The sequence below is a fragment of the Eucyclogobius newberryi genome, unplaced genomic scaffold, assembly GCF_026437365.1.
Source record: "Eucyclogobius newberryi isolate DKJ021-1_F unplaced genomic scaffold, fEucNew1.0.hap1 SCAF_183, whole genome shotgun sequence".
NCBI classification, from domain to species: domain Eukaryota; kingdom Metazoa; phylum Chordata; class Actinopteri; order Gobiiformes; family Gobiidae; genus Eucyclogobius; species Eucyclogobius newberryi.
In genome coordinates, this window is record NW_027315816.1 from 94423 (window position 1) to 112999 (window position 18577).

The window sequence follows — 18577 nt, forward strand, 5'->3', positions numbered from 1 at the left end:
AGGGACGAAAGAGGGACTAAAGAGGGACTAAAGAGAGGGACTAAAGCGGGACTAAAGAGGGACTAAAGAGGGACTAAAGCGGGACTAAAGAGGGACTAAAGAGGGACTAAAGAGAGGGAGTAAAGAGAGGGAGTAAAGAGGGACTAAAGCAGGACTAAAGAGAGGGACTAAAGAGAGGGACTAAAGAGGGACTAAAGAGGGACTAAAGAGGGACTAAAGAGAGGGACTAAAGAGGGACTAAAGAGGGACTAAAGAGAGGGACTAAAGAGGGACTAAAGAGAGGGAAAAAGAGGGACTAAAGAGGGACGAAAGAGGGACGAAAGAGGGACGAAAGAGGGACTAAAGAGAGGGACTAAAGAGAGGGACTAAAGCGGGACGAAAGAGGGACTAAAGCGGGACTAAAGAGGGACTAAAGAGGGACTAAAGAGGGACGAAAGAGGGACTAAAGAGGGACTAAAGAGAGGGACTAAAGCGGGACTAAAGAGGGACTAAAGAGGGACTAAAGCGGGACTAAAGAGGGACTAAAGAGGGACTAAAGAGGGACTAAAGAGAGGGACTAAAGAGAGGGACTAAAGAGGGACTAAAGAGAGGGACTAAAGAGGGACTAAAGAGGGACTAAAGAGGGACTAAAGAGAGGGACTAAAGAGGGACTAAAGAGGGACTAAAGAGGGACGAAAGAGGGACTAAAGAGGGACTAAAGAGAGGGACTAAAGAGGGACTAAAGAGGGACTAAAGAGGGACGAAAGAGGGACTAAAGAGGGACTAAAGAGAGGGACTAAAGAGGGACTAAAGAGGGACTAAAGAGGGACTAAAGCGGGACTAAAGAGGGACTAAAGAGGGACTAAAGAGGGACTAAAGAGAGGGACTAAAGAGAGGGACTAAAGAGGGACTAAAGAGAGGGACTAAAAAGGGACTAAAGAGGGACTAAAGAGGGACTAAAGAGAGGGACTAAAGAGGGAGTAAAGAGGGACTAAAGAGGGACGAAAGAGGGACTAAAGAGAGGGACTAAAGAGAGGGACTAAAGAGGGACTAAAGAGGGACTAAAGAGGGACTAAAGAGGGACTAAAGAGAGGGACTAAAGAGAGGGACTAAAGAGGGACTAAAGAGAGGGACTAAAGAGGGACTAAAGAGGGACTAAAGAGGGACTAAAGAGAGGGACTAAAGAGGGACTAAAGAGAGGGACTAAAGAGGGACTAAAGAGGGACTAAAGAGGGACTAAAGAGAGGGACTAAAGAGGGACTAAAGAGGGACTAAAGCGGGACTAAAGAGGGACTAAAGAGGGACTAAAGAGGGACTAAAGAGAGGGACTAAAGAGGGACTAAAGAGAGGGACTAAAGAGGGACTAAAGAGGGACTAAAGAGGGACTAAAGCGGGACTAAAGAGGGACTAAAGAGGGACTAAAGAGGGACTAAAGAGAGGGACTAAAGAGAGGGACTAAAGAGGGACTAAAGAGAGGGACTAAAGAGGGACTAAAGAGGGACTAAAGAGAGGGACTAAAGAGGGACTAAAGAGGGACTAAAGAGGGACGAAAGAGGGACGAAAGAGGGACGAAAGAGGGACTAAAGAGAGGGACTAAAGAGAGGGACTAAAGAGGGACTAAAGAGGGACTAAAGAGGGACTAAAGAGGGACTAAAGAGGGACGAAAGAGGGACTAAAGAGGGACTAAAGAGAGGGACTAAAGCGGGACTAAAGAGGGACTAAAGAGGGACTAAAGAGGGACTAAAGAGGGACTAAAGAGAGGGACTAAAGAGAGGGACTAAAGAGAGGGACTAAAGAGGGACTAAAGAGAGGGACTAAAGAGGGACTAAAGAGGGACTAAAGAGGGACGAAAGAGGGACGAAAGAGGGACTAAAGAGGGACTAAAGAGAGGGACTAAAGAGGGACTAAAGAGGGACTAAAGAGGGACTAAAGAGAGGGACTAAAGAGGGACTAAAGAGGGACTAAAGCGGGACTAAAGAGGGACTAAAGAGGGACTAAAGAGGGACTAAAGAGAGGGACTAAAGAGGGACTAAAGAGAGGGACTAAAGAGGGACTAAAGAGGGACTAAAGAGGGACTAAAGAGAGGGACTAAAGAGGGACTAAAGAGGGACTAAAGAGGGACTAAAGAGGGACTAAAGAGGAACTAAAGAGAGGGACTAAAGAGGGTCTAAAGAGGGACTAAAGAGGGACTAAAGAGGGACTAAAGAGGGACTAAAGAGGGACTAAAGAGAGGGACTAAAGAGGGTCTAAAGAGGGACTAAATAGGGACTAAAGAGGGACTAAAGAGGGACTAAAGAGAGGGACTAAAGAGGGACTAAAGAGGGACTAAAGAGGGACTAAAGAGGGACGAAAGAGGGACTAAAGAGGGACTAAAGAGAGGGACTAAAGCGGGACTAAAGAGGGACTAAAGAGGGACTAAAGAGGGACGAAAGAGGGACTAAAGCGGGACTAAAGAGGGACTAAAGAGGGACTAAAGAGGGACTAAAGAGGGACGAAAGAGGGACTAAAGAGGGACTAAAGAGAGGGACTAAAGCGGGACTAAAGAGGGACTAAAGAGGGACTAAAGCGGGACTAAAGAGGGACTAAAGAGGGACTAAAGAGAGGGAGTAAAGAGAGGGAGTAAAGAGGGACTAAAGCAGGACTAAAGAGAGGGACTAAAGAGAGGGACTAAAGAGGGACTAAAGAGAGGGACTAAAGAGGGACTAAAGAGGGACTAAAGAGGGACTAAAGAGAGGGACTAAAGAGGGACTAAAGAGGGACTAAAGAGGGACTAAAGAGAGGGACTAAAGAGGGTCTAAAGAGGGACTAAAGAGGGACTAAAGAGGGACTAAAGAGGGACTAAAGAGAGGGAAAAAGAGGGACTAAAGAGGGACGAAAGAGGGACGAAAGAGGGACGAAAGAGGGACTAAAGAGATGGACTAAAGAGAGGGACTAAAGCGGGACGAAAGAGGGACTAAAGCGGGACTAAAGAGGGACTAAAGAGGGACGAAAGAGGGACTAAAGAGGGACTAAAGAGAGGGACTAAAGCGGGACTAAAGAGGGACTAAAGAGGGACTAAAGCGGGACTAAAGAGGGACTAAAGAGGGACTAAAGAGGGACTAAAGAGAGGGACTAAAGAGAGGGACTAAAGAGGGACTAAAGAGAGGGACTAAAGAGGGACTAAAGAGGGACTAAAGAGGGACTAAAGAGAGGGACTAAAGAGGGACTAAAGAGGGACTAAAGAGGGACGAAAGAGGGACTAAAGAGGGACTAAAGAGAGGGACTAAAGAGGGACTAAAGAGGGACTAAAGAGGGACGAAAGAGGGACTAAAGAGGGACTAAAGAGAGGGACTAAAGAGGGACTAAAGAGGGACTAAAGAGGGACTAAAGCGGGACTAAAGAGGGACTAAAGAGGGACTAAAGAGGGACTAAAGAGAGGGACTAAAGAGAGGGACTAAAGAGGGACTAAAGAGAGGGACTAAAAAGGGACTAAAGAGGGACTAAAGAGGGACTAAAGAGAGGGACTAAAGAGGGAGTAAAGAGGGACTAAAGAGGGACGAAAGAGGGACTAAAGAGAGGGACTAAAGAGAGGGACTAAAGAGGGACTAAAGAGGGACTAAAGAGGGACTAAAGAGGGACTAAAGAGAGGGACTAAAGAGAGGGACTAAAGAGGGACTAAAGAGAGGGACTAAAGAGGGACTAAAGAGGGACTAAAGAGGGACTAAAGAGGGACTAAAGAGAGGGACTAAAGAGGGTCTAAAGAGGGACTAAAGAGGGACTAAAGAGGGACTAAAGAGGGACTAAAGAGAGGGACTAAAGAGGGACTAAAGAGGGACTAAAGAGGGACTAAAGAGGGACTAAAGAGGGACTAAAGAGGGACTAAAGAGAGGGACTAAAGAGGGACTAAAGAGGGACTAAAGAGGGACGAAAGAGGGACTAAAGAGGGACTAAAGAGAGGGACTAAAGCGGGACTAAAGAGGGACTAAAGAGGGACTAAAGAGGGACGAAAGAGGGACTAAAGCGGGACTAAAGAGGGACTAAAGAGGGACTAAAGAGGGACTAAAGAGGGACTAAAGAGAGGGACTAAAGAGGGACTAAAGAGGGACGAAAGAGGGACTAAAGAGGGACTAAAGAGAGGGACTAAAGAGAGGGACTAAAGAGAGGGACTAAAGAGGGACTAAAGAGGGACTAAAGAGGGACTAAAGAGAGGGACTAAAGAGGGTCTAAAGAGGGACTAAAGAGGGACTAAAGAGGGACTAAAGAGGGACTAAAGAGGGACTAAAGCGGGACTAAAGAGGGACTAAAGAGGGACTAAAGAGGGACTAAAGAGGGACTAAAGAGGGACTAAAGAGGGACTAAAGAGAGGGACTAAAGAGGGACTAAAGAGGGACTAAAGAGGGACGAAAGAGGGACTAAAGAGGGACTAAAGAGAGGGACTAAAGCGGGACTAAAGAGGGACTAAAGAGGGACTAAAGAGGGACGAAAGAGGGACTAAAGCGGGACTAAAGAGGGACTAAAGAGGGACTAAAGAGGGACTAAAGAGGGACGAAAGAGGGACTAAAGAGGGACTAAAGAGAGGGACTAAAGCGGGACTAAAGAGGGACTAAAGAGGGACTAAAGCGGGACTAAAGAGGGACTAAAGAGGGACTAAAGAGAGGGAGTAAAGAGAGGGAGTAAAGAGGGACTAAAGCAGGACTAAAGAGAGGGACTAAAGAGAGGGACTAAAGAGGGACTAAAGAGGGACTAAAGAGGGACTAAAGAGAGGGACTAAAGAGGGACTAAAGAGGGACTAAAGAGAGGGACTAAAGAGGGTCTAAAGAGGGACTAAAGAGAGGGACTAAAGAGGGACTAAAGAGGGACTAAAGAGAGGGACTAAAGAGGGACTAAAGAGGGACTAAAGAGGGACTAAAGAGGGACTAAAGAGGGACTAAAGAGGGACGAAAGAGGGACGAAAGAGGGACTAAAGAGGGACTAAAGAGGGACTAAAGAGGGACTAAAGAGGGACTAAAGAGAGGGACTAAAGAGGGACTAAAGAGGGACTAAAGAGGGACGAAAGAGGGACTAAAGAGGGACTAAAGAGAGGGACTAAAGCGGGACTAAAGAGGGACTAAAGAGGGACTAAAGAGGGACGAAAGAGGGACTAAAGCGGGACTAAAGAGGGACTAAAGAGGGACTAAAGAGGGACTAAAGAGGGACGAAAGAGGGACTAAAGAGGGACTAAAGAGAGGGACTAAAGCGGGACTAAAGAGGGACTAAAGAGGGACTAAAGCGGGACTAAAGAGGGACTAAAGAGGGACTAAAGAGAGGGAGTAAAGAGAGGGAGTAAAGAGGGACTAAAGCAGGACTAAAGAGAGGGACTAAAGAGAGGGACTAAAGAGGGACTAAAGAGGGACTAAAGAGGGACTAAAGAGAGGGACTAAAGAGGGACTAAAGAGGGACTAAAGAGAGGGACTAAAGAGGGTCTAAAGAGGGACGAAAGAGGGACGAAAGAGGGACTAAAGAGAGGGACTAAAGCGGGACGAAAGAGGGACTAAAGCGGGACTAAAGAGGGACTAAAGAGGGACTAAAGAGGGACTAAAGAGGGACGAAAGAGGGACTAAAGAGGGACTAAAGAGGGACTAAAGAGAGGGACTAAAGAGGGACTAAAGAGGGACTAAAGAGGGACGAAAGAGGGACTAAAGAGGGACTAAAGAGGGACTAAAGAGGGACTAAAGAGAGGGACTAAAGAGGGACTAAAGAGGGACTAAAGAGGGACGAAAGAGGGACTAAAGAGAGGGACTAAAGAGAGGGACTAAAGAGGGACTAAAGAGAGGGACTAAAGAGGGACTAAAGAGGGACTAAAGAGGGACTAAAGAGAGGGACTAAAGAGGGACTAAAGAGGGACTAAAGAGGGACTAAAGAGGGACGAAAGAGGGACTAAAGAGGGACTAAAGAGAGGGACTAAAGAGGGACTAAAGAGGGACTAAAGAGGGACGAAAGAGGGACTAAAGAGGGACTAAAGAGAGGGACTAAAGAGGGACTAAAGAGGGACTAAAGAGGGACTAAAGAGGGACTAAAGAGGGACTAAAGAGGGACTAAAGAGAGGGACTAAAGAGAGGGACTAAAGAGGGACTAAAGAGAGGGACTAAAGAGGGACTAAAGAGGGACTAAAGAGGGACGAAAGAGGGACGAAAGAGGGACGAAAGAGGGACTAAAGAGAGGGACTAAAGAGGGACTAAAGAGGGACTAAAGAGGGACTAAAGAGGGACGAAAGAGGGACGAAAGAGGGACTAAAGAGAGGGACTAAAGAGAGGGACTAAAGAGGGACTAAAGAGAGGGACTAAAGAGGGACTAAAGAGGGACGAAAGAGGGACGAAAGAGGGACGAAAGAGGGACTAAAGAGAGGGACTAAAGAGGGACTAAAGAGGGACTAAAGAGGGACGAAAGAGGGACTAAAGAGGGACTAAAGAGGGACTAAAGAGGGACTAAAGAGGGACTAAAGAGGGTCTAAAGAGGGACTAAAGAGGGACTAAAGAGGGACGAAAGAGGGACGAAAGAGGGACTAAAGCGGGACTAAAGAGGGACTAAAGAGGGACTAAAGAGGGACTAAAGAGAGGGACTAAAGCGGGACTAAAGAGGGACTAAAGAGGGACTAAAGAGGGACTAAAGCGGGACTAAAGAGGGACTAAAGAGGGACTAAAGAGAGGGAGTAAAGAGGGACTAAAGAGAGGGACTAAAGAGGGACTAAAGAGGGACTAAAGAGAGGGACTAAAGAGAGGAACTAAAGCGGGACTAAAGAGGGACTAAAGAGGGACTAAAGAGGGACTAAAGAGGGGGACTAAAGAGAGGGACTAAAGAGAGGGACTAAAGAGGGGGACTAAAGAGGGACTAAAGAGAGGAACTAAAGCGGGACTAAAGAGGGACTAAAGAGGAACTAAAGAGGGACTAAAGAGGGACTAAAGAGAGGGACTAAAGAGGGACTAAAGAGGGACTAAAGAGGGACTAAAGAGGGACTAAAGAAGGACTAAAGAGGGACTAAAGAGGGACTAAAGAGGGACTAAAGAGAGGGACTAAAGAGGGACTAAAGAGAGGGACTAAAGAGAGGGACTAAAGAGGGACTAAAGAGAGGGACTAAAGAGGGACTAAAGAGAGGGAAAAAAGCGGGACTAAAGAGGGACTAAAGAGGGACTAAAGAGGGACTAAAGAGGGACTAAAGAGAGGGACTAAAGAGGGACTAAAGAGAGGAACTAAAGCGGGACTAAAGAGGGACTAAAGAGGGACTAAAGAGGGACTAAAGAGAGGGACTAAAGCGGGACTAAAGAGGGACTAAAGAGGGACTAAAGCAGGACTAAAGAGGGACTAAAGCAGGACTAAAGCAGGACTAAAGAGGGACTAAAGAGGGACTTAAGAGGGACTAAAGAGGGACTAAAGAGAGGGACTAAAGAGAGGGACTAAAGAGAGGGACTAAAGAGGGACTATAGAGGGACTAAAGAGAGGGACTAAAGAGGGACTAAAGAGGGACTAAAGAGGGACTAAAGAGGGACGAAAGAGGGACGAAAGAGGGACTAAAGAGAGGGACTAAAGAGGGACTAAAGAGGGACTAAAGAGGGACTAAAGCAGGACTAAAGCAGGACTAAAGAGGGACTAAAGAAGGACTAAAGAGGGACTAAAGCAGGACTAAAGCAGGACTAAAGAGGGACTAAAGAGGGACTAAAGAAGGACTAAAGAGGGACTAAAGCAGGACTAAAGAGGGACTAAAGAGGGACTAAAGAGAGGGACTAAAGCGGGACTAAAGAGGGACTAAAGAGGGACTAAAGAGGGACGAAAGAGGGACTAAAGAGGGACTAAAGAGGGACTAAAGCAGGACTAAAGAGGGACTAAAGAGGGACTAAAGAGGGACGAAAGAGGGACTAAAGAGGGACGAAAGAGGGACTAAAGCAGGACTAAAGAGGGACTAAAGAGGGACTAAAGCAGGACTAAAGAGGGACTAAAGAGGGACTAAAGAGGGACTAAAGCAGGACTAAAGAGGGACTAAAGCAGGACTAAAGAGGGACTAAAGCAGGACTAAAGAGGGACTAAAGAGGGACTAAAGAAGGACTAAAGAGGGACTAAAGCAGGACTAAAGAGGGACTAAAGAGGGACTAAAGAAGGACTAAAGAGGGACTAAAGCAGGACTAAAGAGGGACTAAAGAGGGACTAAAGAGGGACTAAAGCGGGACTAAAGCAGGACTAAAGCAGGACTAAAGAGGGACTAAAGAGGGACTAAAGAGGGACTAAAGAGGGACTAAAGCAGGACTAAAGAGGGACTAAAGAGGGACTAAAGCAGGACTAAAGCAGGACTAAAGAGGGACTAAAGAGGGACTAAAGAGGGACTAAAGCAGGACTAAAGAGGGACTAAAGCAGGACTAAAGAGGGACTAAAGCAGGACTAAAGAGGGACTAAAGAAGGACTACAGAGGGACTAAAGCAGGACTAAAGAGGGACTAAAGAAGGACTAAAGAGGGACTAAAGAGGGACTAAAGAAGGACTAAAGAGGGACTAAAGAGGGACTAAAGCAGGACTAAAGCAGGACTAAAGCAGGACTAAAGCAGGACTAAAGAGGGACTAAACCAGGACTAAAGCAGGACTAAAGAAGGACTAAAGAGGGACTAAAGCAGGACTAAAGAGGGACTAAAGCAGGACTAAAGCAGGACTAAAGAGGGACTAAAGAGGGACTAAAGAGGGACTAAAGCAGGACTAAAGCAGGACTAAAGCAGGACTAAACCAGGACTAAAGCAGGACTAAACCAGGACTAAAGCAGGACTAAAGCAGGTCTAAAGCAGGACTAAACCAGGACTAAAGCAGGACTAAAGCAGGACTAAACCAGGACTAAAGCAGGTCTAAACCAGGACTAAAACAGGACTAAAGCAGGACCAAAACAGGACTAAAGCAGGACTAAAGCAGGTCTAAAGCAGGACTAAAGAGGGACTAAAGAAGGACTAAAGAGGGACTAAAGCAGGACTAAAGAGGGACTAAAGAGGGACTAAAGAAGGACTAAAGAGGGACTAAAGCAGGACTAAAGAGGGACTAAAGCAGGATTAAAGCAGGACTAAAGCGGGACTAAAGCAGGACTAAAGAGGGACTAAAGAGGGACTAAAGCAGGACTAAAGAGGGACTAAAGCGGGACTAAAGCAGGACTAAAGCAGGACTAAACCAGGACTAAAGCAGGACTAAAGCAGGTCTAAAGCAGGACTAAAGCAGGTCTAAAGCAGGACTAAACCAGGACTAAAGCAGGACTAAAGCAGGACTAAACCAGGACTAAAGCAGGACTAAAGCAGGTCTAAAGCAGGTCTAAAGCAGGACTAAAGCAGGACTAAAGCAGGTCTAAAGCAGGTCTAAAGCGGGACTAAACCAGGACTAAAGCAGGTCTAAAGCAGGTCTAAAGCAGGTCTAAAGCGGGACTAAACCAGGACTAAAGCAGGTCTAAAGCAGGACTAAACCAGGACTAAAGCAGGTCTAAAGCAGGACTAAAGCGGGACTAAACCAGGACTAAAGCAGGACTAAAGCAGGTCTAAAGCAGGTCTAAAGCAGGACTAAACCAGGACTAAAGCAGGACTAAAGCAGGACTAAACCAGGACTAAAGCAGGACTAAAGCAGGACTAAACCAGGACTAAAGCAGGTCTAAAGCAGGACTAAACCAGGACTAAAGCAGGACTAAACCAGGACTAAAGCAGGACTAAACTAGGACTAAACTAGGACTAAACCAGGACTAAATTAGGACTAAAGCAGGACTAAACTAGGACTAAACTAGGACTAAACCAGGACTAAAGCAGGACTTGACCAGAACTAGACCAGGACCAGGACTCACACAGTCTGCTGCTGCTTCTCGCTGAACACTCGGATGCAGAAGTCCCCGTTCAGGTGAGCGTCGAAGGTGGAGGGCACGATGAGGTACTCTCCAGGTGGAAGTCTGAAGCGGTTACAAACCTCCCTCAGGTTTATGAAGGTCTCAGAGCGAGCGGCCGAAGCGTGGGTCAGGAAGAAGTTTTTATCCAGGTGCACTTCTGACTGACCGTGGAACTGAGGAAACAGGAACCAGGAACAGCATGAAGAACCAGAGCAGGGCTCACCAACCTGGTGCCTGTGGGCTCCCGGGGGCCCTTTGGCTTCTCTCAGTCACCCACATGGACCAGCCAAAGCTTTGTTTCTACAAAACCGCTGCTAGGCCGATGGATCTGAGAGCTGGGCTTGTAGAGACAGATAACCTGCTCCATTTCACTTTTTACACTCAGTAAACGCAGTTACAAGCGACTGTTGTTGTGCTTTTATGTCCCTCGGGGTGTCCTTTGGGGGGTGCTCCGGGAGTACGGGGTCCGGGGCCCTTTGCTCAGGGCTGTCCGGTCCCTGTCTGACCGGCGCAGGAGCTGTGTTCACGGCAGTGAGTCAGACCTGTTCCCAGTGAGGGACTCCTCAGGGCTGCGCTTTGTCACCGCTTCTGTTCATAGTTTTTATGGACAGAATTTCTAGGCGCAGTCAGGGGTCAGAGGGTGTGGTCAGGGGTCAGAGGGTGTGGTCAGGGGTCAGAGGGTGTGGTCAGGGGTCGGAGGGTGTGGTCAGGGGTCAGAGGGTGTGGTCAGGGGTCAGAGGGTGTGGTCAGGGGTCGGAGGGTGTGGTCAGGGGTCATAGGGTGTCCGGTTTGGGGACCACAGGATCTCATCTCGGCTGTTTGCAGACGATGTTGTCCTGAGGCTCCATCAAACCCGGACCTGCAGCTGCACTGGGACGAGAGGGAAGCGTCTGGGATGAGAATCAGCTCCAAATCCAAGGTCATGCTTCTTGACCGGAAAAAGGTGGCTTGTTCTCTCCAGGTGGGTGGGGGGTCCTTGTCCTCTCCAGGTGGGTGGGGGGTCCTTGTTCTCTCCAGGTGGGTGGGGGGTCCTTGTGGGGGGTCCTTGTTCTCTCCAGGTGGGTGGGGGGTCCTTGTCCTCTCCAGGTGGGTGGGGGGTCCTTGTCCTCTCCAGGTGGGTGGGGGGTCCTTGTCCTCTCCAGGTGGGTGGGGGGTCCTTGTTCTCTCCAGGTGGGTGGGGGGTCCTTGTTCTCTCCAGGTGGGTGGGGGGTCCTTGTGGGGGGTCCTTGTTCTCTCCAGGTGGGTGGGGGGTCCTTGTCCTCTCCAGGTGGGTGGGGGGTCCTTGTCCTCTCCAGGTGGGTGGGGGGTCCTTGTCCTCTCCAGGTGGGTGGGGGGTCCTTGTTCTCTCCAGGTGGGTGGGGGGTCCTTGTTCTCTCCAGGTGGGTGGGGGGGTCCTTGTGGGGGGTCCTTGTCCTCTCCAGGTGGGTGGGGGGTCCTTGTTCTCTCCAGGTGGGTGGAGAGTCCTTGTCCTCTCCAGGTGGGTGGGGGGTCCTTGTTCTCTCCAGGTGGGTGGGGGGGTCCTTGTGGGGGGTCCTTGTCCTCTCCAGGTGGGTGGGGGGTCCTTGTTCTCTCCAGGTGGGTGGAGAGTCCTTGTCCTCTCCAGGTGGGTGGGGGGTCCTTGTTCTCTCCAGGTGGGTGGAGTCCTTGTCCCAAGTGGAGGAGTTCAAGTATCTCGGGGTCTTGATGGAGCGTGTGATTGACAGTTGGATCGCTGCAGTCGCTGCATCGACTGTTGTGGTGAAGAAGGAGCTGAGTCCAAAGACAAAGCTCTGGATTCACCGGTCGGTCTACGTTCTGACCTCACCTATGGTCATGAGCTTTAATGACCCAAAGGACAAGATCGCGGATACAAGCTGTCGAAATAAGTTTCCTCCGCCGGGCGGCTGGACACTCCCTTAGAGATAGGGGGAGGAGCTTGGCCACACAGGGGGAGCTCGGAGTAGAGCCGCTGCTCCTCCTGGGCGCCTCCCTGGGGAGGTGTTCCGGGCGTGTCCCACCGGAAAGAGGCCCCGGGGAAGACCCAGAACACGCTGGAGGGACTATGTCTCTCAGCTGGCCTGGGAACGCCTCAGGATCCCCCCGGAGGAGTTGGAGGAAGTGTCTGGGGAGAAGGAAGTCAGGGAGTCCCTGCTCAGACTGCTGCCCCCGCGATCCGGCCCCGGATAAAGCGGCAGAAAATGGATGGATGGATTTCAAATCACACATTTCTGCCCGGCACACACTGTGGGGTCTCCCCTGACCCTACAGTGGACCCTACTAACCACAGATATTACCATGGATACGACCACAGCCAGACACTTCCGAAAGAAGCCATCATCCCGGAAGTCCGAGACCGTGTCTTGGTGGGCGGTCCACAGCAACCCTAACCCTAACCAGAACCCTAACCAGAACCCTAACCCTAACCCTAACCAGAACCCTAACCAGAACCCTAACCCTAACCAGAACCCTAACCAGAACCCTAACCAGAACCAGAACCCTAACCAGAACCCTAACCAGAACCAGAACCCTAACCAGAACCCTAACCAGAACCCTAACCAGAACCAGAACCCTAACCCTCCTGATAAAGGGAGTATTTGGTTTCACTTGAAATACCCTCTTTGTTTACTATAAGTCCTTTAATGGGCCATCAGCCTCCTATTGTAACTTGGCTTTCGTGGGCGTCGACCACTCCAGGGATTCAAACCCCATTATAAACCACAGGAAGGTTGAACCTTAAACCTTCAGGTCTGTTTGAAGAGGACTCTCTTTCTCTTCATCTTTTGTCCTGCTCAGAATCTTCTCCTCTGTCTTTGATCGAGTGCTTTGTGTCTTTAAGATGAAGCTGCACGACGCTCTGTGGTCCTGAACTCCAGTGTCTTCTGATGAAGCCTCTGGTGCAGAGGCTGTTGAGTCTCACTTAAAGACTAAAGGTTTAGACTAAACAGCCACTTATCTTTGACTCATGAGTGTTTCATCTGCTTTTCATCCGCTCATGTTCTTTAGTGAAAAACAAAAAGGTATTTGAAATCTTCTATTCACCGCCATTTTCCTGTTCAATTTAAATGTATGTACATGTATGTACATGTATGTAAATGTATGTAAATGTATGTACAAGTATGTACATGTATGTAAATGTATGTGCATGTATGTACATGTATGTAAATGTATGTACATGTATGTAAATGTATGTAAATGTATGTAAATGTGTGTAAATGTATGTAAATGTGTGTAAATGTATGTAAATGTGTGTAAATGTGTGTAAATGTGTGTAAATGTATGTAAATGTATGTAAATGTATGTACATGTATGTAAATGTGTGTAAATGTGTGTAAATGTGTGTAAATGTATGTAAATGTATGTAAATGTATGTAAATGTATGTGCAAGTATGTACATGTATGTAAATGTATGTAAATGTGTGTAAATGTGTGTAAATGTGTGTAAATGTATGTAAATGTATGTAAATGTGTGTAAATGTATGTAAATGTATGTAAATGTGTGTAAATGTGTGTAAATGTATGTAAATGTATGTAAATGTGTGTACATGTATGTACATGTGTGTAAATGTGTGTAAATGTATGTAAATGTATGTAAATGTGTGTACATGTATGTACATGTTTGTAAATGTGTGTAAATGTGTGTAAATGTATGTAAATGTGTGTAAATGTATGTAAATGTATGTAAATGTATGTACATGTATGTAAATGTATGTAAATGTATGTAAATGTATGTACAAGTATGTACATGTATGTACATGTATGTACATGTATGTAAATGTATGTATATGTGTGTAAATGTATGTAAATGTATGTAAATGTATGTACATGTATGTACATGTGTGTAAATGTGTGTAAATGTGTGTAAATGTATGTACATGTATGTACATACATGTAAATGTATGTAGATGTATGTAAATGTACATACATGTACATGTATGTACAGGTATGTACATGTATGTACATGTATGTAAATGTATGTACATGTATGTAAATGTGTGTAAATGTATGTAAATGTATGTAAATGTATGTAAATGTATGTAAATGTATGTACATGTATGTAAATGTATGTACATGTATGTACATGTATGTAAATGTATGTACATGCATGTAAATGTGTGTAAATGTATGTAAATGTATGTAAATGTATGTAAATGTGTGTAAATGTATGTACATGTGTGTAAATGTATGTAAATGTATGTAAATGTATGTACAAGTATGTACATGTATGTAAATGTATGTACATGTGTGTAAATGTATGTAAATGTATGTACATGTGTGTAAATGTATGTAAATGTATGTACAAGTATGTAAATGTATGTAAATGTATGTAAATGTGTGTAAATGTATGTACATGTATGTACATGTATGTAAATGTATGTAAATGTATGTAAATGTATGTAAATGTGTGTAAATGTATGTAAATGTATGTACATGTGTGTAAATGTATGTAAATGTATGTAAATGTATGTACAAGTATGTACATGTATGTAAATGTATGTGCATGTATGTACATGTATGTAAATGTATGTACATGTATGTAAATGTGTGTAAATGTATGTACATGTATGTAAATGTATGTACATGTATGTAAATGTATGTAAATGTGTGTAAATGTATGTAAATGTATGTACATGTATGTACATGTATGTAAATGTGTGTAAATGTATGTAAATGTGTGTAAATGTATGTACATGTATGTACATGTATGTAAATGTGTGTGCATGTATGTACATGTATGTACATGTATGTACATGTATGTACATGTATGTGCATGTATGTACATGTATGTACATGTATGTACATGTATGTAAATGTATGTGCATGTATGTACATGTATGTGCATGTATGTACATGTATGTAAATGTATGTGCATGTATGTAAATGTATGTGCATGTATGTACATGTATGTACATGTATGTACATGTATGTACATGTATGTGCATGTATGTGCATGTATGTACATGTATGTAAATGTATGTGCATGTATGTACATGTATGTGCATGTATGTACATGTATGTAAATGTATGTGCATGTATGTACATGTATGTACATGTATGTGCATGTATGTACATGTATGTACATGTATGTGCATGTATGTACATGTATGTACATGTATGTACATGTATGTAAATGTATGTGCATGTATGTACATGTATGTGCATGTATGTACATGTATGTAAATGTATGTGCATGTATGTACATGTATGTACATGTATGTACATGTATGTGCATGTATGTACATGTATGTACATGTATGTACATGTATGTACATGTATGTACATGTATGTGCATGTATGTACATGTATGTACATGTATGTAAATGTATGTGCATGTATGTACATGTATGTGCATGTATGTACATGTATGTAAATGTATGTGCATGTATGTACATGTATGTGCATGTATGTACATGTATGTGCATGTATGTACATGTATGTACATGTATGTACATGTATGTACATGTATGTGCATGTATGTACATGTATGTAAATGTATGTGCATGTATGTACATGTATGTACATGTATGTACATGTATGTACATGTATGTGCATGTATGTACATGTATGTGCATGTATGTACATGTATGTGCATGTATGTAAATGTATGTGCATGTATGTACATGTATGTAAATGTATGTGCATGTATGTACATGTATGTGCATGTATGTGCATGTATGTACATGTATGTACATGTATGTACATGTATGTACATGTATGTGCATGTATGTACATGTAATCCTTGTCAGAGATGATCTTTGGGTGTTGTATGTTTGCTTTTTGCTCTTGGTCATGAAGTTGTCTGTCTGAACGTTTTTAAGATCATAAACCCTGTCCAATCACAGCGCAGCATCTGTCACCGGCTCGTCTCATTGGTGCAGCCTCAGATGGGCCTTACTCTACCTGAGGACGCAGAGACACTGCTCACCTGAGGGGGGAGCTGTAACACAAACAACACAAACAACACACATTAGTCCTGGTTTAGAAGGATCAGACCTGGGGCCTCATCTAACCCAGGGGCCTCATCTAACCCAGGGGCCTCATCTAACCCAGGGGCCTCATCTAACCCAGGGGCCTCATCTAACCCTTACCCAAGGGCCTCATCTAACCCAGGGGCCTCATCTAACCCAAGGGCCTCATCTAACCCAGGGGCCTCATCTAACCCAAGGGCCTCATCTAACCCAGGGGCCTCATCTAACCCATGGGCCTCATCTAACCCTAACCCAGGGGCCTCATCTAACCCATGGGCCTCATCTAACCCTAACCCAGGGGCCTCATCTAACCCAGGGGCCTTCTCTAACCCTAACCCAGGGGCCTCATCTAACCCAGGGGCCTCATCTAACCCAGGGGCCTCATCTAACCCTTACCCAGGGGCCTCATCTAACCCAGGGGCCTCATCTAACCCTAAACCAGGGGCCTCATCTAACCCAGGGGCCTCATCTAACCCTTACCCAGTGGCCTCATCTAACCTAGGGGCCTCATCTAACCCTAACCCAGGGGCCTCATCTAACCCAGGGGCCTCATCTAACCCAGGGGCCTCATCTAACCCTTACCCAGGGGCCTCATCTAACCCTTACCCAGGGGCCTCATCTAACCCAGGGGCCTCATCTAACCCTTACCCAGGGGCCTCATCTAACCCAGGGGCCTCATCTAACCCAGGGGCCTCATCTAACCCTTACCCAGGGGCCTCATCTAACCCAGGGGCCTCATCTAACCCAGGGGCCTCATCTAACCCAGGGGCCTCATCTAACCCAGGGGCCTCATCTAACCTAAATAAAAGTTCTACTCTGCATTAAATATCAATTATAATCATGTAACTTAAATTGCTTGACAAACTTCACATATGTATTATATATATAAAAAAAAAAAAAAAAAATATATATATATATATATATATATATATATATATATATATATATATATATATATTTCATATTATATCATGACAAAAGCGTTGGAGTCGTAGACGTCCCAGACTCACCTCGTAAATGGCGAAGCCGATGGTGTGCATGTCCTCGCCCTGACGACGCAGCTTCCTCCGGTTCTTCTGGATCAGACCCACCACGAAGCTACAGCCGTTCTCTCCATCATCAGGGTCATCGTCCTCCTCACTCAGACGGAGAACGAACTGAGGGTTAGTCCAGAACGTGTCTGCAACAGAAGAAGAGAAGAACTGAGGTTAGTCCAGAACGTGTCTGCAACAGAAGAAGAGAAGAACTGAGGTTAGTCCAGAACGTGTCTGCAACAGAAGAAGAGAAGAACTGAGGTTAGTCCAGAACGTGTCTGCAACAGAAGAAGAGAAGAACTGAGGTTAGTCCAGAACGTGTCTGCAACAGAAGAAGAGAAGAACTGAGGTTAGTCCAGAACGTGTCTGCAACAGAAGAAGAGAAGAACTGAGGTTAGTCCAGAACGTGTCTGCAACAGAAGAAGAGAAGAACTGAGGTTAGTCCAGAACGTGTCTGCAACAGAAGAAGAGAAGAACTGAGGTTAGTCCAGAACGTGTCTGCAACAGAAGAAGAGAAGAACTGAGGTTAGTCCAGAACGTGTCTGCAACAGAAGAAGAGAAGAACTGAGGTTAGTCCAGAACGTGTCTGCAACAGAAGAAGAGAAGAACTGAGGTTAGTCCAGAACGTGTCTGCAACAGAAGAAGAGAAGAACTGAGGTTAGTCCAGAACGTGTCTGCAACAGAAGAAGAGAAGAACTGAGGTTAGTCCAGAACGTGTCTGCAACAGAAGAAGAGAAGAACTGAGGTTAGTCCAGAACGTGTCTGCAACAGAAGAAGAGAAGAACTGAGGGTTAGTCCAGAATGTGTCTGCAACAGAAGAAGAGAAGAACTGAGGTTAGTCCAGAACGTGTCTGCAACAGAAGAAGAGAAGAACTGAGGTTAGTCCAGAACGTGTCTGCAACAGAAGAAGAGAAGAACTGAGGTTAGTCCAGAACGTGTCTGCAACAGAAGAAGAGAAGAACTGAGGTTAGTCCAGAACGTGTCCGCAACAGAAGAAGAGAAGAACTGAGGGTTAGTCCAGAACGTGTCTGCAACAGAAGAAGAGAAGAACTGAGGTTAGTCCAGAATGTGTCTGCAACAGAAGAAGAGAAGAACTGAGGTTAGTCCAGAACGTGTCTGCAACAGAAGAAGAGAAGAACTGAGGTTAGTCCAGAACGTGTCTGCAACAGAAGAAGAGAAGAACTGAGGTTAGTCCAGAACGTGTCTGCAACAGAAGAAGAGAAGAACTGAGGTTAGTCCAGAACGTGTCTGCAACAGAAGAAGAGAAGAACTGAGGTTAGTCCAGAACGTGTCTGCAACAGAAGAAGAGAAGAACTGAGGTTAGTCCAGAACGTGTCTGCAACAGAAGAAGAGAAGAACTGAGGTTAGTCCAGAACGTGTCTGCAACAGAAGAAGAGAAGAACTGAGGTTAGTCCAGAACGTGTCTGCAACAGAAGAAGAGAAGAACTGAGGTTAGTCCAGAACGTGTCTGCAACAGAAGAAGAGAAGAACTGAGGTTAGTCCAGAACGTGTCTGCAACAGAAGAAGAGAAGAACTGAGGTTAGTCCAGAACGTGTCTGCAACAGAAGAAGAGAAGAACTGAGGTTAGTCCAGAACGTGTCTGCAACAGAAGAAGAGAAGAACTGAGGTTAGTCCAGAACGTGTCTGCAACAGAAGAAGAGAAGAACTGAGGGTTAGTCCAGAATGTGTCTGCAACAGAAGAAGAGAAGAACTGAGGTTAGTCCAGAATGTGTCTGCAACAGAAGAAGAGAAGAACTGAGGTTAGTCCAGAACGTG

The 18577-nt window shown here is 45.7% G+C and overlaps 1 protein-coding gene across 1 annotated transcript in view; it reads right to left on the reverse strand.

Annotated features, from left to right (window-relative positions):
* LOC140365137 (calpain-2 catalytic subunit-like) overlaps nt 1-18577 on the reverse strand; it is a 161004-nt gene that overhangs the window by 82303 nt on the left and 60124 nt on the right. Inside the window, exons 10-12 of the mRNA XM_072451390.1 lie at nt 16778-16947; nt 15725-15736; nt 9784-9995 (exon numbers count right to left, since the gene is read on the reverse strand). Coding sequence (XP_072307491.1) covers nt 9784-9995; nt 15725-15736; nt 16778-16947 — 394 coding nt within the window. The remainder of the gene's footprint in view (nt 1-9783; nt 9996-15724; nt 15737-16777; nt 16948-18577) is intronic.